The sequence below is a fragment of the Bombus vancouverensis genome, chromosome 1 (genome assembly GCF_051014615.1).
Source record: "Bombus vancouverensis nearcticus chromosome 1, iyBomVanc1_principal, whole genome shotgun sequence".
Classification (NCBI taxonomy): domain Eukaryota; kingdom Metazoa; phylum Arthropoda; class Insecta; order Hymenoptera; family Apidae; genus Bombus; species Bombus vancouverensis.
In genome coordinates, this window is record NC_134911.1 from 15,332,617 (window position 1) to 15,355,585 (window position 22,969).

At 43.5% G+C, this 22,969-nt stretch overlaps 1 protein-coding gene across 1 annotated transcript in view; it reads right to left on the minus strand.

The window, feature by feature from the left end:
- The window catches only part of Pdk1 (Phosphoinositide-dependent kinase 1), a 407,695-nt gene that overhangs the window by 320,252 nt on the left and 64,474 nt on the right, over positions 1-22,969 (minus strand). Inside the window, exon 2 of the mRNA XM_033327851.2 lies at positions 21,600-21,626. Within this exon, the coding sequence (XP_033183742.1) occupies positions 21,600-21,626 (27 nt within the window). The remainder of the gene's footprint in view (positions 1-21,599; positions 21,627-22,969) is intronic.

Genomic DNA, 22,969 nt, shown 5'->3' on the forward strand with positions numbered 1-22,969 from the left:
GGATGAGAAATGAATATTAGCTATTAAACATAGATAACGATAAAACGTCTATTTCACGATATATTAAATTAACCTGGACAGACTGGACTTCATTTTCAATGTTCTCTTCTCAAAAGAGAATATATATATAAATTCGATATGATGGAATATCATAAATTTGTCGTTTATCTTATTACGATATTTGTCGTTGAACCGGCGAAATCCACGACAACTGGAGCACGCGACCGAGGAAGAAGAAACAGGAAGAAGACGAGCCGTGGGAATTTGTATCGAGTTCTGTCTTGCTCCGAAGGAAAATTAGATTCAGACAGTGGCGACCGAGCGCGACCAGGCCCATAATTAAAAGGCTCCGACCGTGTTAATTCGTTCGTTCTTATTCAACCCTTTAAATCTCGCTTACAGCTAAGAAAACCGTCGCGTCCCTCGTGTTACCGTGAATTAAAGGAGCAAATCCATTATTTGGCCCAAGTGAGTTATCACTGGCATCTGCTGGCTGAATTTCACCAGCTTGCCTTGGAAAGTCGCGGCGTGGGATTCGTCACATGCTATTACAAAGGAACCGGCGATTCCCTGGCTCGAACGATTCTTCTACTGTCGCGTGTTATTTCGTTCTCACAGATTTTGTTTCGTTTAAAGCGGATTTCGATACAATGGAATAGCGTTGTTGACATAAGTGTAACGATTCGAAGAAGATTCGTCGAATTAGATTCGTCGTTGCCTGATTTAAAGGATATTTGTATTCCACCGTGTATCCTTTTAACCCAATTCCATTCTTCCCTGGATTATCGTTGGCAAATACAAGAAATAGATTAGAACGGAGGATACTTTTGCTACCCGTTTCTGGCTTCTCCTTCAACCTTTTTCTTACCATCAAACTTCGAACACTCTATTACCTTCGATTATCTATATTTCTACCAACATCTGTTCCTCGACTTCGCATCAATCTCAACGTTGACAAACTCAGCAGAGAAAATAAGGCGCAACCAATGAAGTTATAAAAATATATTCAAGAAAGGTTCGGTTAAATCATAACGGACGATGTTCGCAGATTAATCAAATAAGACGATCACGTCGCGCATAACAAATCTCCCGTCTGATCTTCGAAGGGGAAGCTGATTTGTCATTTATATCAAGACGTCTAACTCAATGCGCGTACGGTCGATCCGAATCTTCTTACGCGTAATCCTATTTCCGGCAGAAGCAATCGAATCTGGAACGCACACGTCGCGCGAATTCGCCTCGAGTCTCGAAGCGCATTAATCGCGACGACAACGTGCACGACTTCCAACGACGAATTCTTCATGCATATTTTATGCGCGCGTCGAAGATTCGCCGCCGCGAGTGGATCGGGATCGAGCGATTTTTCCATAAGTCTGCATCGTAAATGGAGCAACGTGGCGGATCCGAAGATGCATGTCCGCGGCGAACGAGTGATTTACAGCGGGTGTCAGTTTCGCTAGACGAGGCGGAACCCTTGGTAAAAATTGCGCCGCAACAGGTTGCCCGTATGTACCTGCCCTGCTATGAAACCACTCACACAACCGAGCCAAGAATCTAGAGCATTCGCTGCGGAATATGTGGACGCGGGCCGTAATGCTCGCTTAACTGTGTGGATAAGCACGGAAACGATATTGACGCGATTTAATTCCGTGCCGGCGATAGAATACTTGTGAATGACGAATGGATCGAGGACAAAGCAAATGTTTATGCTAGTTTCATAGCGAGCGAACAGATTTACAGAGTGCATGTGGATATTTGGATGTACGCTCTCGTACACAAGTAGGATAACAAGTTTGATTACTTCGTGCAAAGTTCAAGATTGCATTTCAATTTTCATTATCTTATTTAGCATGTGACGAGCGAAAACCTATGCGCAATTCAACAGATTCCTTTGCGATTTTCATCGATAATTATGCGGCTTGATAGGACGCCGCGATGGTAAGAATTTACCACATAGGCGAATTATTACGTCAAGGTATTAAAATCACTTAGGTAAATTATATGCAACGTGTTTAAATCTTTTTTTTACTATACATCAAGCTATCGTGGATGAACTGGTCGTAAAAAAATACGCTAAGGACGAATTGCGGCAAGTCATCGCTGCTTACGCTGAATCATTAATCTGTTTTTATCATGCTCGACGCCGGTTTACGCAATCTTTGTGAATCAAAGGCCGTTTCCGTGAAATTTCGAAAATGTGCGACACGTGTTATTTCTGCAAAAACAGTCGCATTACGCAGTCCGTTTTTATCAACGTTCTGCTGCGCGATAGGAACGTTATTTCTAGAAACGACCGCCTATATTTGTCATACTCTGTGACGCTCTTGCTAAAGACATCGTAGGTGTAACTCTGAACGAACATTCCATCGTTAATTCTACCCATTTTGTTTCGCCATCTTACGAAGAACATATTCCTATGTTGATTTTACTGAAAAACTCTGCCGAGAGAATAGGAAAATTCTCAGATGTACCAGAGAACAAACGATGACAGGCTACCATTCTTTGGAAAGAAAGAAACGCACAAAGGAAACAAAGTTATAAGCCACGAAGCAACAATAAACATTGCGATTTTCGATCGAACAACACCCGTCTGAGTCAACGATAGCCGTCATTTCTGCGCGATCGTATCAGCAGACCGGATGAAAATACGATGCCTTTTTTATCTTCGCGTTCAAACTGGCGGGTACGTAATCCCACCGGCGAGAAACTGCGTACTTGGTCGTTCTTCGGTGGCCGGTGATATCACGCCGCAAACGTGTCACGTGCCAGGGGACGTTCGCCGTGTCGAACGGAAGCTCGAGGAACGGCTATTCACGTGCAGCGTAATAACTCTGGCTGCCGTTCATTCACGGCGAACGTGCATTCATTCAGAAATGAATGACACACATAGCAACTGCCACGGCCGGATATCAACTTCCTCGTAAAATCATTATCGGAGCCGGGAGATAAAATTAATCGCGAATTCAACGTACACGCACACGAATCCAAAAAGTTGTTCGGCGCCACGTGATATCTCGAGCGCACAGAAATCGCGCGATTACGTGTCTTCCGGTTCATCCAGTCACGCGCCGCGATGCTAATCTAATCGATGCTGCAGTACAGCGAAGATGCGTTTTAGAAATTAATCGTGAATTAAACTTTCTTGGAAAACCATTTGGGATCGTTTCGCGCGAAGCCACGCGTCGTTTCAGCGTAACAGCTCAATTTTCTCAAATGGTTCATTTTACTTCTTGGAATATTTTTCTAATCTTTCCTCATTTTTCTAAATCCAATCTGACCCCTTCCTCTTTGGACAAGTTATCGTCTTCGAACGATATTACCGATTTCGTTCGTTCTTCTTCGTACTATCTATCTTCTATCTGGTATTTTATTGGAAACAATTTCTAACGCGATAGTGTCGCGGAAGGCGAGCTTCGATAAAACTTCATTCGTCAAAAACATGCGTCGTAAACGATAAAGTGTGATTTCAAAACGCTCGTAATCTAATTCGTACAAAGTTACGAAGACGTTAAACAGAGCTTCGCGATTAGAAATGTCAAGCAATCGACTCATGATCCATAACACTACAATTAGTCGATCAAATCGCTTTTCTGCAACGACCTTAAGCTAGATTTTAGCCGATCGATTTCACGTACGACCGATATTAACTGGGTGTTTACCAGCCGCGTGGAAACTCGGAGGTTAAATTGCTACGTCCGCAGGAAGCGGTCATTTTATCGAGAGAGAGAGAGAGAGAGAGAGAGAGAGAGATTCCGAAGTCTGATCGGATAGCGAGCTGGCAAGCGTGTTATGAGATCAGACGGCTGAAATAAAGCGCGTCACCGTGCGATTCGCAGAAATGTAGCTCGAGTTGATTCCGTATTAGTCGGTCGTGATTGCGGTCGTAAAAGATTCATTATCGTGTGGAAAAGAAGACTTTTAAAAAGGCTGATTAATAATAAACAAGTCTCTTGATTCAACATATTCAGAAATAGTCAGTGTGTAAAATGTTGCACAATACCTCGACTGACTCATCAAACGCGTTGATTCGATTCACAAAGAATTCCGTGAATCTTCTTACGGTAACGAGAATAATCGTTTCTTTGACTACTCTGGGGACGTATGATCGTTGATCAGCGTGGTACAGATTGGAGAATTGCTCTATATCTTTTAATTGAAGGATATTGAAGTAATGATTATGAAATACAGCATAATAAAAAGAAACAGTTTGTCAAGAAGGAACAAGCGTAAAGCAAATTTTAGTACAAAGAAGATAGTGCAAACTACTAGAATTTCGATAACTAAAGCTGAGACGTATAGTTTCATAAATGTTTTTATACGAAAGAGACTTTTCAATTTCTAAGGTACACTAGAACAGTCTAAGAGCCATGAACCTCTGACGATATACGCGAACTACGCATCAGCTGTATGTGACTGTCAATATATACAAATTCTCCGCAGCCCTTTTCAGTCTTTCAGACGAGTGTACAACTCGGAAAAAGAACAAGGATCAACGTAAACGTGTGGCGCAGAAATGCGTAAGTCCCGTCGAAGTTTCCGGCGAGAAAAAACCCAGCAGAGATCCATGGGGACGCGAGAAAGGAACGAGACAAAACGGGAGTGTACGGTTTTCTCCTTGCTTCCTTTTTTTTTTTTTTCTTTCTTATCAGACATGCGATTCACGTTCCTAGCCTCCAGCACCCCCGATTCAATCTAGGCGAGGTCGAAGGGTGGATTCTGGAAGGACCCGGGTTGCTTTGTGTTCGTGTGTCGAACAGTAAGAACGTGTCCAGAGTCGTGGAGGAGACAAGCTGTAGGGGAGGATTGAGCGAAAATTGGAGTGAGGGGTGCTCCTCTTGGAAAGAGAAAGTGCGAAAAAAAAAGAATAAAAGGACAGGGCGAGCTGAAAGTTTTCGAGCAAGGAACGCTTTATGAGCGAAATTGATGGCGAGATGCACGGACGGGCGAGTAAAACGTTCGCCACGTGACATCGCTGCCCTCTTCGAACCGCTCGTATCCGGTCGTGGTTCCTCTCGAAGCGTCAGCTGCGGTCCAGAAATCTCGCTCTCGTAATCTCATTCACGGCCGCCCTTGCGGTGATCGAGTCGTAACCTCTGATCTAAATTCGACACGACCGATCGAGTTGATCGAGCCGGACAAGAGAACGACCGATTTACCAGATCTCCAGTTCCGCGCGTGGTATCGCTATCTTCCACCCCTTTTCACCTATCTTTTTCTGCGAAAGTATCGTGGATCGGATTAGGTTAGAAGGAAACGGAACTTACCTACTTCTTCCGATGCCACAATTTATGAGACCTCGAGAATTAAGTTCGATCTACTTTTCTATATGCAGTTAGCCCTCTTTTTACAACCATCGTGAATTTTTCAACATTATTTCCGATATGTATAGATACCACGCTATCGTATGTGGAACGACAGAAATACAAAATGCTCTTTTTGGATCGCGACTGACCGAGTTCCCTGTGGAAACTAAGTACGATCTTTCACTTATCAGTTTGCTCTCCTATTCCGATTCCTATTATTCGCTATGCATTTAGAGGTAGATTGGGAGAGGGGAAGGAGGAGAAGGTTTAGGTTATTATGTCGAGTGTAGTACGCTGTTCGACCCATGCGATGGTACCGTATTACCATCCTGGAACGCTCAATTCGGAATGGAAATTACAATCGATTTCGTTCGTCGTCGCAGTCGCTCGAAACAGAATTGGCACGGCTTCTCGTGTTTTTCTATTTCGATCGCGTATATCGAACGAGCCAAATCGCTCCACTTAAAGTAATTAAGTACGTATGTATATGAAAAATTGATGTTACCTTCTCGCTACTAGAAGATTCTAGCAATCGAGCGGAAAACACAGCGGAGGTTAACGATGAATCGATTCAACAAAGTGGACATTCCCACGATCGTGATCGAGCGTTTGCAATGCAAATTTGCTCACTATGTTGCTATCAATTATTTCCTCGTAATCTCGTCCGTGGACAATATCGAAGACGAGTTTCCGTTAAAAAAACTATCGAAGTACAATCGAAGTTGTAGATTTGAATGGCAAGCTCTGGCGGAATGTAAGAAGTCGTGGAAAATCTTTAACGGTTTTAAAACGCGACTAGGACGCTTTCGAAGATACGACAGCGAAGCTTCGAGATAAACGCGGCAGGGAAAAAAGTAGCAGGCATCTGGTCGCGAATTCTTTTTCATTAAGACCAGATGCAGAGCAGTCGCGAGTTCATTCACAAGTAGACGTTTACGAGCGGTTCTTTCCCTCCGGGCCGCTCTGGAACTTCGACAAAGTCAAGTTCACGCTTCAGCAGCGGTAAAAACCGAGTCCCTCCGTAGACCGCCGGATGTCCTGTGCAATAAATTCCGTGGCGTGGCGGCGGCGAAAAGAAGATTGGATTCAACGAGCTTGAACTTTTTAATTCGCGTAACGCGAATTAAAGTAGAAGATTCGTGTGTCTTCTCGCGTCTTTACACGGTGGAACGATAATGATTCCTGTAACGAGAGCTAATTGCAAGCGAAGGCTTTTTCACTACGGTTGGAAGTAGAAAAAGTAGACGCTGTAAGCTACGCGAACTTTACTCCAGCCAATAACTCGCTGTCTCAAAGTTTGCCGCACCGTTCCTTCGCTTTACAAAATGGTACTAATTTTTTCCGCGAGTTTGAGTAAACTTTCGAGAAGTTCTTTAAAAGGAAGACAAACTTAGTATTTTTACGAAAATATACAAAATCGATTCCATGAAACGAAGTGGTTGTTACTCGTGGTCGTTAGGATAAAATAGAATAAAATCCCTCAGGAACGTACGCTATCGACTGTAAATATTTAAACATCCGGGATGTAGTTCGATCAAAGGATTAATATTTTTCTTATATTTTCTGAGTTATGATTGAACAATGTTCCACGATTGTTAATTCTCTACCCGAGCTGTAATTGGAATCAAACGCGGACGTAAAAGTTCTCCACGGTAAGTGAGTTAACGTATATTAGCAATAATTAGGAGATGTCCAAATACATACTTACGGATGATAGTATAAACGGCGCCAATGGTTGTCATGCGTTTTGTGTTTGCTCGCAAGAAACACACCGTAGACGGATGCCATATACGTATGAATAGCAACAGGCCGCAACACGTGTGCAACACCAACGCGTTTCCGGCGATTTTAAAAAGACGGAGATACTGTTTCGCGCGCCGTTTCATAAATTAGGATCCGGAGGATTTACCAGATGAATTACAGCTGGCTCGATAACGCGTCAGCCGACTGCTCTCTTTTCCCGTTTCGCGGCGGAAAGCTCGTGCTGCCGGTTCATAAATTCCTTTGCGTGTTTTTATTCGTTCGAACGCCTAAACAGAAAACGCCGTTTGCATGATAAAGCCGGCGACGTTCAGCGTCGCCTACAATCTGAAATTCATGTTTGCCTCGATCGATACGGATAACATCGCAAAATTGAAAATTATACTTCACTTTACTACCCCCGCTCACAGTGGTAGGTTAGTTCGCTTTTCTTTTTTACCGCGCGTCAAACGAGATCGTTGAAAAAACGAAAGAAATGATTCCGTGAGTATCGGCACGCCATCTCGGCGCGTTAATAATTATCACTGACGATTAATGCGTTGGGGACTAGTTTATTCCACAAAACTAATTGTACGAGGTATATTGTGTGGCTCTGATTGATGAACGTGTAATTATCACGAAATTATCCGATCTCTGTGCTGCGCATTTTGCGACGACGTGACGCCTAATGTCACTCACTTATGTTAATTAACGGTGTTCTGGAAAACCTAATCGAGAGTCAATTCCGCATCTACACGTTTTGCGCAGGAAATATTTTTTCTAACTTGAATCTTTTAAATTTCTTTTTGACTATATAGAAGCTACATTTCCTTGCAATTAGTAAGTGATACTTTACGAATATTATTTCTACAGTCCTGGAATCATCGCGCGAAAGAACAAATTGGCAAACACGCGTTCAAATTCGATGGAACGGGACGGGCGCCATGGAAAACGGCGAAATTGTGAGCGCAAAAACGGCGCACGACGTCGATTAACGCAAGATCCACGCGTACATTGTTTTCGCTTGTATTTCACCTAAATGATCACGGGCACACCGGTCGCGAGGACACCCTTTGACAATCGCAGCGGAATCAATCGCAAATTGTTTTGTCCCGGCTGTCCGCTCGCCGAGGAAATATGTACTTGACGCGACAGAAATTAATTTTGCAAAAACCCTGGCGCCCCGACGACTGTCCCGTAAATAAGCTCTCGCAGTTTTCGTTTCCCCTTTTCCTTTTTTGAATACTAAAGGTAATCTTTTTAATTTATGTCAGAGTGTGCTTAAATTTATGATGAGACCGGAATTGAACTTTTTTTTAGGAAGGCTAACTTACGTTATACAGTGGTTCAGTGGAAAGTATTCGGACAGTTATCGTAAAAAACTTTCATGCGTTAAAATTTTAATAGTAGAATAGCATCACCTATTTACACGCATATAATATAAAGCTCGAACGACACAAAACAACAACATCTTCTCCGTTTGCTGTAAGACGTCAGGACCTTTTAGCGAATAGGAGAATTCAGCCTTCTTATAAACAGTATTTTCAGGCAACGAGCGAATTTATCCAACAAAATACTTTGTTCCGCAAGAGTTACGGACAGTATGGATTCAAGGATTACCAGAGACCCTTCGATGCTCTTCTCGAAGAGTTGCACCATTTATGAAAAGGAAAAGCCGTGATACAGTCGTAGCTAAAAGCTTCATTGAAATAAACGCAAGTGCGGTGTCGCGCAGCAGTCAGTTTCAAAGGACTCCCGTTGCCCTTCTGTAGAAGTGATTCTCCTTCTTCATCCCTAACTCGGTCCTGCCACTTATGCATATATGTATGTATATTATGTGTCATGCATATATGCATGATTCGCGTACATACACGGAAGCATGCACGGCCACATAGCACGTGCGTATATCCTCGATCCCCGTGGACGACGCTGGCTTACAAATTGCCAAACTTCTTAGCAAACCGGGAGGAGGAAAGCATGACTGACGGTAAGGAGAGAGCCGGGTTCAAAGGAATCGGGAAAGGACGCGTTGACAAGACGAGGAGAACAGGAAAAAGGAAGAGGCACTTGTTGTGCCGATCGAACATCCTACGAGTATGTCGAAACACGTCCAGCGAATTTCCCTTCTAAAATGCAGGATGTGTCGTGGCACGTGGCTATCGAAGGGCTGTTGAACTGGCGACTCGGAAAACAATAAAAAATGGTCCCTGCATACTTGAGACTTCCATTTGGCGCGCACGATAATTCAGATAACGTATCTTTTAGAAGATCTACAGTGTAACGATCACAGAAGAAAAACGCGACAGGTACATTTTTAATGTACATTCTCCGATTATAATTCTGATGAATCTAAACGATCGTAATCATTCTATGATTAAGCAGAAGAATTTTAATATAGTAGCCACTGTACAAAGTCGAGTTATTATATACCTAACTACTTGTTTCTATCCCTAGATTATTACATATAGAAAACGTACTCGCGATCTTGATTTTCGTGATAATGCAAAGTTAATGAAAGCACTGAAAGTGGAGGACAGCGTAAACGCTGTTTGTATCAATTTTACAGATTATTTATCTTGCGCAGGCAGAGTCTATAAACGAAGCAACGGGGACACGTTACGAGAACGTGGACAAAGGACGGTACACAATAGGCCCGCGATTAATTTCGCCGATCGTCGTTGGATGACCGTATCGCAGTTATTTTATTAATATCCAATCGTATTTCGAAAACGTACAACTCGAAATCGAAGGGCTGCAATAACCATCCATCCAATTTGCACGTGATCGCAGAAATGGACGCAAGGTGGCTCTTTATTAAATCAATTCCAATGGTAGCACAGGATGGACGAGGGCGAGGAAGGGGGCCGATGCGTGACTGGGAGAGGGCTAATTACGAAAATATTTGATCTCTGTGAAAGATCGTATGTCGGTGCACGCGTTCGCTCACGTATTACGTTTTACGTTGGTTTCGCTACAAATCATCCTTTCGTTCCTGACTGTCCGAAATTCCTTGTTTCTCCGAGTTATACGCCATTGTTTTGAGAAAAATTTGGCCCATGTTCTCTATTGAGATATGTATAATTTTGTGTGCTAGACTAGATTAGCCGCGTAGTAGTGACACACGTATGTGAATATGAATGTATGGAAGTATGTGTGTGCACAGCGTCTGGAAAAACAGATGAATGTAACTGTTCCGTCGGCAGTGTGATATAAAAGATGGTGAGACAAAGAGAATGCCGAGACGCGTGCAAATGTATATCGACGAAGATCCTGGAAATCGTTTATTAAATAAATCTAAAACTATTTTAATATGAATTCTAAGTGAAACCTTAGTGTTCCTTTACTTTTATTTCGGCAATTAAGATCCACAATTCTCAACATTCTCGTCAATGCTTTTAAGCCGAACTAACTGGATATTCGTACGGAGAGACAATAGATAGGAACTGCATCTAATTCACGAAATATCGATTATATAAATTCAAAACTTAACAGTTAACCTTAGCTAAATTTTCTTGGCACTTCGTGCACGAGACGAAAAAATCACGAGAGAAGATCAAATATTCGCTTGTACGTCGCTTATCACGACTAACTAATAGCAGGTTGTCATTAAACTCGTCGATCAACTTTTTCGTTCAAATCTCGCGAAACTGCAGAACATCGAAGGAAACCTTTGGCTTTCATAGCGGCAAAGAGAAGTAAGTTGAGTGTAATCGTAATGAGTGAAGTACGGAAGAGAGGGAAGAGAATGGCGGGAAAACAAATTCATCGAACCACTCGAAAGGCACGATTTCCCAAAGAACGTCTCCCGACGCTCGTAACCGCCGACCTCGTTCTTGCTTTCAACGCGAGCTTTCGTTTTCCTTCTGCCTCGTTGAGCGAACATGGCTCTCTACCACCTCTTAACCCGCAACGAAAATGTCGAAGCCGTTTCGTCCTGCATAATCGTGTCGCGACGCGGGGGAGAAGATAAATCGTTCTTCCGTTGTCCTCTTACGTCATTCTTGGCAATTAACCGTTGATGAAAAATAGTTGTTTCTTTTTGCACGAGACGGTTGCGAGTGCGTGAGTAATTGATGAGTGAGGAAACCATTAAAGCTCCGAAGGAACGCTTTAAACTTTTCAGCATCGATTTTATACAAAGAATGAAATATATTTTTGGTAGATGGATCAATGTCGAGTTCGTGACAGAAAATAATTTGTAAATTTTTAGTTCTCCAACCAGTGGTCGCGAGATTTTTATTATTAGTTATCAAACCTGCTTCGATATTGAAATCTCGATAAATTTGATCGCTACAATTTCCCACTGAATTTAATCTGTGTGCGCTCCAAGCTAAAAGAACGAAAATGAAAAAAAGCACTTGGACCAGCATATAATTAGATTCAGCGAATCCGACAGGGAGAATGATCTGGATAATAACGAAAGTGGTCGCGCATTTCAGCGAACGGTCCCGATTACAGAAGTAAAAATTCCCATTGAAGGACTCCCATGGGGAGAGACAGAATGCGCGTCCGCGTGCTGCCAGAAATATAATTAAAAAGTGGTAGTTCGATATCGTGTCGCGGACTGAATAAAACCGCGTAATGGATTTTTTCCATTTACTTGGTCCCCTCGAACTTTCTCCGAGCGTCATGAATCTTCACAACGTCTCGGCAACACCCTAACGTGTGCGCATACGTGAAATGGCGGTCTCCTGTATGGTATACAGGATCGTGTGTTCCCAACGACACGGAGACCCGACGGGAAAACGACTTCGGGTCGTTTCCACACCTCCGACCAAGGGTAGGCGCGCGACGATCCTACGTTATAGACTCGCTTCTCCTGCTTCCAGGTCTTTTACCCTCGTCCTGCTTTACGACTTCATCCGATGCCCGTGCATTCCGCCTTCTTTACGGATGTCCTCGCACACGTTGCTGATTTTATGCCCTTGAAATCTCTATACACGATGTAGTTTGTACCGCAAGTTTAACGAAGCACCGGTACTGTTTCTTCTAGTTTCTACCAAAGGTTAATTACTCGAGTAAGATCTGCAGAAGGATTGGAGAAAATTGTATTTCTAATTCGTGATTCTACAAAGAACGGACAACGTCTGGATTATCTAAATTCGATCCTCATTCAGCTTCATCTACGATTACGATTCGTTCAGTAATCCAAGACCGAAGCAATAGCGCACGTACCCGGAAGAAGAATTACGAAAATGGCGTTAAGTTTGTCCAAGTCGTTACCTTAACGGCCGTGTAACACGTAACGCGATAATGTGGCGAGCAAGACAGAAGAAGGCATCCCTTACGAACATCCTTTATACTCGTATCCCACGATACATCCAGTCAGCCAGCCAACCAGCCAAGCAACCAGTCAGCCATGGAGTTAATGGAAATGCTGGGAGCATGGGAGCGCATACTAAACGGCCTGACCTCTCCCCCCTGTGCAACCGATGACTTTTCGACTTTTCCTCGCGTTTCTGCCGCTTCCTAGGGACACGCAGCGACGATCCTCCTTCTCATAACTTCGTTCGTCCGCGAACCCATAAATTTACCGCGACAACGCATAAATCAGACGTGCGTGCCCGAACGTACGCAGGTCAGATAGACGACTCGAGGAGAAGCGATCAGCATTCCAACCGCGGAGAGACCTTCGATATATACCGACGGCGCAGAGTAAACACGATCAGCGTACAACGGGAACGATCTTTCCTCCTTCTCGGATCGACAACGTTGGAAGAAGCGCGCGATACCTTGTTACGATGTTCGAAGCTGGTCGATGTAACCTCCAGTCTATTTATCACGACCGCGGCGGAATTACGCGCGCGTTCTGCTACATCCACGGGCGACCGCGTCGAAACTCACATATACGTGGTTATCGTATGTTTTTTTTCGTCCTTCTCCTTTTTTTTTCATTTATACGCCTATCTCTGAAAAGGGTAGCTACCTACAGAAGAAGAAAAGCGATAGAGCACGAGAATTTGCATCGCTCTTCACATTTCGCGGCGTTTCGATTAATTTACGTGAAAGCGCTCTTTCACTGGCAAAAAAGAAAAAGTCACCGCCTCGACGATTCGAAACGCCTGCACGAACGAACGATCCATTTGCGGATCCCTTGGCTTTTTTCTCCGAAACTTTCGTCGATGAGCAAGAAACAAAAAACGGAGGAAAGAAAGAGAAAAAATACAAAAACAAGGAGATCGACCAGACATGCATCGTTGCGACTACATACCGTCCCAAATCGGTGGCCTCGAATGGGTGGTACTCAGAGAAGAAGTTCGAAATGATCGATGACCGGCCGATATTGGTAGCGACATATGGAGTAGCGTATCCGCCAGCTTGCTCCTATAATGGGCGCCGCCACAACCTTTTTCCACGCGCTGGAGATGTCACGCCTCTGATGCCACTCGAGAGCAAATTTCTACTTAACGACTCACGGATATATACGAAGAATGTATATACGACTGCTCGCGAACGTTTACTTCTCACGCAGCGGCCTTTTTACGGGGACTTTCGACGCATCAATCAGGGCCTCGTGACGCGAGAGACGTCCAGAAAAGAAAATAGAGAGGCGGACGTACTAGTGAAACGGATAAACGAGCGAAACAGGAGAGGTGCTCCATTCGGTTTCACGGTTCCTACGTTGTTTCAAACGTCAGTGAAATCGTGCTACTCTTCTTTCGTCTGGGTCGTTATGGGCGGAATGGCATTCGTGCAAAGGGTACTTTTAATCTTTTCTATATTTATATCATACACCGTATTCCGTGCGCGATACGAAAAACGCAAACCTTTTTGCATAAAATACAAATGTAAAATTTATTTTGTAGAAAAACAAATTGAATTATCATCAACAGTTTGTATATATTAATACGCTTGGCTCTAATCATTGATAGCGTACACGCTATAATTTCGTAGCCACTCTAAGTTGATATATATGAATACGTATAAGAGTATCATCCTTGACGGAATAACGACTCTTCATCTTGGTCTTCAAAGATTTCCAAGAATTCTAGGACAAATCCAGGAACATTTACAAGAATTTTACGTTCGATGTCACTCGACTGATCCTTCTAATATTAATTAATCATAGAATCAGCGAGTGTTTCTCCGCGTAGAACTTTCCAAGTTTACTCTAGCACTCTCGTCGTAATGAAAATTTCGCGACTCATAAACGAGTCCATAGATAATGAGAAGAGGGTAACGTCAAGAAGAAAAGGGAGAAGGAAAGAGGTCGCTATCGAGCGTCGAAGAAAAAATAACGAAGGTAGCCTGGTTCCCTATCCGTGCCCTCGCATCTCTTAATCAATTATTGTTAGACTCGTCCACACCTCCCCCGCCACTGCCAGGCGATTTCTCTTGAAAAATTGATCGGGGCCTGTCTTTTGCCGACCCTTCTATTCCTTGGCGAGCATACGCCGGAGATGAGAGAAATGTAGGTCGAGGGAAAAAAGTCGAAAGTTGGCTAAAACGGCGCAACGATGTTTAATTCGAACGCGTAAAATCAGGAGTCGCAATCTTCGTCGAATTAAGATCAAAAATCCACAGGGTCGATCGGCTTCATTAGGCGGCCGAGATCAAACGAATAGCGCGTGAGCGTCGAAATGAAAAATGTTGGAATTATCTCGCTCCCTCCGCGCCGAGTCTTGCGACTTCTCGCGCCTAGGGGTGGCTGCTCCCGGAGTCCTTCCTGATGCTGAGTCCCTAGGAAAACTCATTACTCTGTCAGGGATATTCATCAAGCTTTGATTATTTGCATGTCACACATTGAAGCTCGTCTAGATCTCGCGTCTTAAAAGCTCCCGACGCGACGCTTCCTTGTTTATACGTTGTTTCGCTACGATTGCGATTTTGGCTTTGGTATTATTGTGCGTCAGAGATAACGATAGGAATAGATGGAAGATTCTTAGGGTAGATTGGTACAGTGACGAATGGTTCGAATATTGGGTTATCGTGACAATGTTTAAGTTGAGGATCGGGGCTTGACACAGTTGATATAAGACCTTCGAAACATTTTCTTCTCCGGGAAAAAGAAACTTCCTATATTTGGTAGTTCTCTCGACTTCGTATATCCAATTCGTACCACGACTCCCCCAAACTACAATTCTCCCAAACATGAAAATAATTCTATATACGCAAATCGTCCTTATCGCTTCTAATCTGTCCGTGTCCTGGAAAGAAGCTCGTGACGCGGAGAATTCAAATATTTAGGAACACGTTCGATCGAGTCGAGCTAAATATTTACCTAAGACAAAATGAAAAGAACGAGAGAAGCTTGGACGGAACCGATTCGGGGGATGAAATGAGCGTCCAGTCGGGAAACATATTCGAGGATCTCGACTCGGTGGTCTTCGACTCCGTCGATTCGAAACTCACCCTTCCGCCTATCAATTCCCAATAGGTTGGCGCTCCGCTCGAGAGCGTACTCGACTGTCCGACAGGAGAACAGGAAGAGAGACGGAGAAAGAGGGAGGAACGTAAGGGCCCCGTGTCTCGCGGCGGCGGCGGCACGTCGAATTCTTCAGTCGTTAGGCGCGCAGGCTGTAATTGACGTGGTCGAATAATGGAGTGCTGCCAATGGGCACAAAGGGCGAATGCTGGATGCGGTGGTGCCGCATGAAAAGCCCGAAGGGTGGCAGAGGGAGAGGGTGGCGAACGGTCAGAGCAAAGTTCCTTGCGATCCAAAAGGAGACAGAACGTTTTTATCCCGTTTCCGACCCCTATCTGATCAGGAATGCCTCTCACGACTCGAGTGATTTATTCCCTCCATTTCTGGGGATTATTTTATATATAGATCCGGGCCAGAGCCACTCTGGACGCCGTGCCGCGCTGCGTCGCGTCGCGTCGCATCAGCATCACGTCTCCTCTCTTCTTCCTTGGTCGAAACTCAGGGCAAAGACTTCCAGGATCACCCACCCAACGTCTCTGTTCCGCGTTTCCGGCGTCGCCACCAGCCTTTTCGAAAGTACCAGTCCTTTCGAATTCCTGACTCGGCAGCTCCCTCTGCGCGTACCCACAAAGGGAGTTATTTCTTGAATTCTTTCGCCACGCGAATTCCCGCCGGCTAGGGTGTCACGGTTATAAATCGCTCCACCCCCGATCAAGATCCCCGATTTTTATTCGGGAGACCGAGTTGCGATTCGACACACCATGTACCGGATCAATTTTCAAATTCTGTTAACAACTGTATCTATGTTATACATATCTATACGTACATCGCGTCTGCTTTTTGAATTACCGAATGACACGATATCATAAGAGGATGGAGGGAAGAAAAGCAACATCCAACCCTCTTTTCTCACGTCGAAGAAGCGCCAGGACTTCGAAAATATCATTCCGTGTAATGGACGAATGGAAAGGGGAGAATCGTTGGAACGAACTGAGCAGACAGACGGTACCGCCAAAACTTTTTTCCAGCCGACGAATCTCTTGGAACACAGGCGCGGCGAGAATCCGGTGTCGACTTTTCGCGAAATGCTGCGAACACCACGGCAGCGCCATAACTTTCGAGATTTGAGAGATATCAGTCGGGCTCCGGTAAATCACCGGCAATCATTCACAAGATTTCACGGGATAAGAAACGTGAAACGTATTCCCTCTGCCAACTTCTTTGTTTCTCTGTCCCTCTTCCCCTCTACCGTAGCCCAGCACTTTCGACCTCCTTTTTCCACGACCACGTTAGCTGCTCGACACTTGGCGAACCACGTAGGGCCACGTCCTACGAGAATTCCATTAACGAACAGAGAATAGCTTGTAGCTAGAAGAGGATTCTTCGCTGGATTAACACCAATGTATCGCGTTTTACGGATTGGCTCGATCGATTAGTCGACTTTTATTTGGTCGACACTCGTCCAAATCGGATTCGATCATACGTAGTATCGGTATCGAGCTACGTTACGCGCCTTCAAGGGGCAATCTCGTTAACATCTTCAACGTGTCCTTCGACAGGGGTGATTCGGTAGTCTTTCGCGTTGATGTTTGCTCGTTTAGGTACTTTGAAAAATCCCTCCAAATCCCTTGGTTTTCGCTTATCCTTTTATTATCGCGTGTTGGAATATACCGATGTGTCGTCAGAGTTTAATTAAAGAAAATCCAACATCGTTGCTTTACGAACGATGCTTTTTATTCGAATGGACAGCATGTAGACAGTTAAAGAAACGTTTCTCGGTTTCCTCGATGGCCGTTTAGTGCAGGGACGCGTAAAAGTTTATCTCAACGTCGATAAAGTGTGGAACGAATTCGTACAAAAATGCGTTGTGAACGTACGTGAAAATATTTAATTCATGGACGCATTTCATATGATTTATAACAGCGATACGGCAGTCGATGCCCGCCTATATGCTTTTATAGTATTGCTCCGTGTCTCCTCTTCCGAGGGAACGTAACTTTCTTGTATCTTCAATAACGGGGGGGGAAATAACTGCTGGCGAATATGCGGGAAGTACCCGACGCTAATTTTGATAAAAGTTTGTGGGTTTATAAAAGGAATACAACTTTGTTTTCCAGTAATAGCAATAAAAGTCCATTTGCTACGAACAGTTTCCTTCTTACAGATAACATCTAAGAGGTTATATAGACGAATATTCAAGAGATATATCGTGCTTCTACCGAACGTTGTGGAAAATTCTCGTTATCCTTCACCCAGTTTCGCAGTTCCCTACGGTTAATCGATTATAAATCTTCCAACACGAAAGAATTTCGTTAAGGAATGGCGGAAAAGGCGACGAAAGCGTGACGACGATTCTGAAAAACTACGCAGCGGTATAGCCGAACATTTTCAAAATAGCCGCGCGCTGGTAAAATACTGCGCCGTGTAAATCAATCGGCTGAGCGATCGCGAGACGCGACGCTCTTAAATTTCCCTCGAACTGACGGCCGCCAACGAAGGTGCGCGAAGTGCTGGACTGTCGGTTATAGGATGTCCAGACTCGTCAACTCGCCCTATTGGCCGTTACGTCCGCGCTCGCCGTAACGTTTGTTTGATGGAACGCGCGTTACGTTTAAGGTGAAACTCTCGAAGTGATTGACGAAGGCTATTAGGGATAGTTCGATCTCGATGGCAATGTGCAGATTTTCGAAGAGGTGATTCTGGAGTAACTTTGAATTAGGATAGACGACGACGATATGGAACCTTGGAACCTTACGCTGTTTTTACCCGATAATTTATTCGCGCATTTGTTATTTTTCAACATTCGAAATTTCGAATCTTATCGTCGATATCGAAATTCATCCGGCCGCGCGATAGTAACTAAAAAAAATGCACACATAAAAATGTCTGCAAAAGCCAGTCTCCTAAATAAAAATAAGTCTGCTAAAAAAAGAGCCGCGTGAAAAACGCGGACGGTTCCCTGAAATATCGAAATTCGCAGTTTCATATCGAGCAACCGAAAGTTTAAGTACCTGCCATTTCTGCGTAAAAATCACACGCTTTTCTCGTTCTGGTTTAGACATTGCCCACGACTATTCCCTTTCGACTGGCAGACACGCAACAACCAGCGTTTATATATTATTCCGCTGGAAATAATAATATTGCAAGTGAGGAGGGGTGGCAGATCGACGGCATTGCGTGGCGGCGCCATTACCGTGCCTAAAGCACCGAAATTATCGGTGTATCGCGTGGCGAACGGGGGTGGCCGGTTCTCTTGCGAGTGTCCCGGCGAAAAAGAGAGCGAATCGCAACAAATCACTCGATATCTCGGAAGCCACGCGCCGAGAAAGCCGGCGAACAGCCCCGAGGAGGAGACAGAACCGAAGGAAAGAGAGAGACGAAGAGGAAAGGGAGACCGGAACAACCACAGAGACGCAAGAACTTTTCTTATTTACGAGCGAGCTTATTTCCTCGGGCTACTGCATATGGATATCAGAGCGAAGCGATGGCACGCGGCGCGGCGAGCCGAGGTGGATGCGAGAATCGGCCGAGCACACCGCCTGGAACTTTAATGCTACCTTCCAAGCCCTCCTTCCGCCTCGCTGGTCAATTCTCTTCTTTCTCCACTTCAGGGACTGCTCGTGTCAACCGCCCACTCCACACACCTTGACACACGCTCGAATCAGCTCGCTTTCTCGCGCGGAAAGCCGAAGAAACTTCAAGCTAAAGGATTAGAAAAGGCGCGGTTGGCTTCCCAGCAAGAGAATCTCGATGCAAATGAATGGAATAAGTCGTAGAGTTAATGTAATCTAGTTAATCGTAATGACGGCTAATGGAATACCAGACGTTTTAGAAAATTGTTTTCAAGAGAATTTTAATGAAACAAACAGGGTTCGTGGTGAGATCGGTGGGGAGATTCTATTTGAAGTAATTTGAACTCGTTCCGCCGTTCGCACGAGAAGATTTAATGGGATACCTATACCCTAATGTATCGCGTTATCTGGTAAATAACATTAATCGGATTAATCGTTAAAATGAACTTCTGTCGATATTTGTTGACTCGAGCCGCCATGTCGGTGAATATTTAGGCAGAACTCGGTGTTCACTTTGCAGCGATCTGTGCGTATCGATTTACTCGGGTTTATTTACCTGATCATTTCGACTAACCGTTGATTCGTGATATACAATAAACGGTTCAAATATGTAAAATAATCGACTCGATTGAAATAACATTTTACAGGAGTTAAACTTTGAAATTTGTTTGCTCCTACGAAAAATAAAAAGAGAAAACATAGTCGGAATCCGTTCTCAGGTATAAACTTTATAATCGACCATTTCGCATGTAGCGAAGCGGAGAAGACGATAGAAACGCGATTCTATTTTCCAGAGAGTTCGTCGCGCACACGACATAGTATACGGAATTCAAAAGAATTTGTGCGTTAGTCGCTGTTTAAGACACCGTTAAACCAGCTCACAGTACACTTATTTTTACGACTAGAAGACTTACTTTGTAGTTATGAAAAGTTTACCCGTCCAAAAGTCGTTCAGTAAAGTGAACCTTCGTACTTTAAGGCTGTTGCCACGTGCATGTTCGCAGCGTCGACAGAAATTATGTTAAGGAAATTACCCCGCCCCAAAACTACCACGAAACATTAGTCTTCGAGGACCACATTCTTTGCAACACTGTAACTGCTTTCACTTCGACAAAAACTCCCGACGCCTCACGTTGCAACATTGCTCGACAAAAAGAAGAAAACTTGCGGCAGAGAGAACCGACAAGTATTTACAGGTTGATCAAGATACCTGAAGTTTAACCGGGCTGGTTTGACTTTGTGTAAGTCCGATTTCCAGGATATGGAAGTCACCGGTTTCTTCGTGTCCTTAATTACACTGGTTTGCCGTAAAAGGCTCGCTTGGATCCGGAAAAGAATTTGGATCTGAAAGGATCTTCTCGTTGAAGTAGCCGAATTATCGGACCCACGTATCGACTCCTTTTCGAGTATGCCGGTTACGTCGTGCGATTCAGCACGTAAGAAGATTAAGAATACAGAGAACAAGCAGGCAGCAGCGGCAAAAATGTTGTCGGAAACGTTGCAAAAATGTCAAGGAAACGAAAAAATACGTTTATCGATTTTATTGTAGTTTCGAAGAACAAGTGATACGTGAAATATTAAGAGATACCGTTGTTGCCGACGAAGGAAATAGCACAACATCGCATCAAAAATTGATGGTGGAACGACAATGCGGAAATAGTAGTAGAATAATTTTTCAGAAATCAGCAGAAAGTTCGATTTCTCCGCCGTTATCATTCTTTCTCGAGAAAACATTAGGACTATCAGCGATAAAGGTAAGAAAGCGACTGGATTTCGCTCACGTCCGAAGAAAAAGTGAATCTGTCGTCCGAGAGGGAATCACGTCGCCGGAAACGTACTACCTACTCTGTCACAGTAGCACGTCACTGACTGTTTCTTGATTCGAGCACAGAGATCGACGACGGAGCCCTGATCTCCCGACAGGGTCCAGAAATTCGTTTCGTACGGTTAGTGATGGACAAGATTTGTTTGAATTCTGTCACGACCTCCCCGATCGTTCTCCGTAAGGCAAAAGGGACAGGTCGTGGTCCCTGGTTTACAGAAATTGGATGCAGGATTTATTCGTGAAATCGGAACGTATTATCGAAGCAACGTGACCATTCAAAACCAAACGAAATATATGAAAATCATACTAAAGGAAACCAGACAGTAGCAATCTGTATAATAAACGATCCTTGTCTTAAAATATCTTGACCACTAGAAAATTTTGCGTGACACATTTGTCGCGTAATGAATCAGTAAGCGGAACAATTACACGCAGATGTTTGTACTTGTTAGATAATTTGAGTTAATTCGTCAGAATAGAACAGAGGTAAAGGAAAAGTGAGAATTCCTAAGTGCCTTGAATATCGGTATTTAGATGACGCGAGATAACTCTACCTATTCTGCACACGAACCGCATGCAGAAACGGGTTCAACTACATACCTCCGCGTGTTTGCGCCGGAATTCTCCGAAGGAGAATTTCCTTACCTTCAATTACGTGTTAAGGTTCAGTGTATAATTTTCACCGCGTATAATTTAAAACAACCATAATTATGTTATTTAGCCTTTCGATCGTCTTGGTATTACGCAGTATTTTTCGGTTTTCCAATAGAATACTAGAGTAATTTTGTATTTACCTTCTCCTTCTGCGGATCATCCTCGATCTGAAATAAGACAAAACGCAGCAATTACCATTTAATTCTCTATTATGAGACCAGAACTTATTTACAAATGAAACGAAATCACTTCCTAGGTCGTCATTGAAAAATTGTGTCGAAATGTTTCAAAATTGTCAAAAATTATCCGAAATACGAAAAAAAAAAGAAAGGCGCGGCGAATATCGGATATTTGTTTCGGATATTTGCTTTCGAATCCCTGAATACGCAACGGAAACATTATCGATATCCGTACGCTATTTCTGTGGCTACAATTTATATTTAACCATTATCTCGAGCAGGATCCGCGTTTGTAAACATCCTCGAAATGGACCATCGATAGATAAAAAGCGGTCACTGGTCGGGCGATTAAACGGCGTCAGGATAAGAGTTCATTGCAATCCAATTACCTCCGCCACTCGACAGGGGGTAATTAATCGTACGGACGATGGCTCGCGAGTATCGACCTAGTAATTGTTAAGCCAAGACACGGATTACCGATATCTCCGAGTTGAATTTCGCGATGTTTTGCACGAAGGTTATCGAGTCGATTCCGACGTCACATGAAACAGAAATGAGAAGTATGAAATTTTTGCCGATTTCATACTTTGGATCGTTTAAAGAAAAAATCATGGAAATTATTGGAAATTGCGAAGAGTGACGAATACAAATGAACTGAATAGAAAAACTTGTACTAAGAATATATTTATTAAATGATCTTTATGTTACATGGTACGGTTAATCTTTAAAATTATGGGACAGTTTACCGAACGATAAAGCCTTCGTTATAATTACAATAAATACTTGAGTTTAAAGTTGCAACAACTACGATATCGATCTCGTGCACGCAATTTATCGTCTGATAAATTTCATACATTTTATTCCACAGACGGTAGACACCTATATTTCGATCACGATTACAAGCTCGATCGTCTATTTCCTCGACGCATGAGTTACGCGCAATAACGTCGAGTGACCTGTGGAAAATGCAAAGGGAAAATTAAAAAAAAAAAGGATGTGAAGGGGATACCAGAAGGAAAACGATAATAAATAACTATGGAGACGCGCGTGACTTCACGTTCGAGATGTCGCAACAAATCATTGATCTTCACGGAAATTAAATCCGTGCACCGTGAAATAAAAATAAAACTTGTACGCAACATAAGTCGAAGATGTAAATAAACAACGTACAAAAATAGTCATACCAAAACGTAAACGACTAAATATACAATGTAGGTAGATAAATCCGAAATGTAAACAAATAATCTAAAAATATACGTAAATTGAAGGAAGATGTAAACAAGCAAACAGAAGGTGTACAATAGGTAAACAAAGTCACAACGTAAATAATC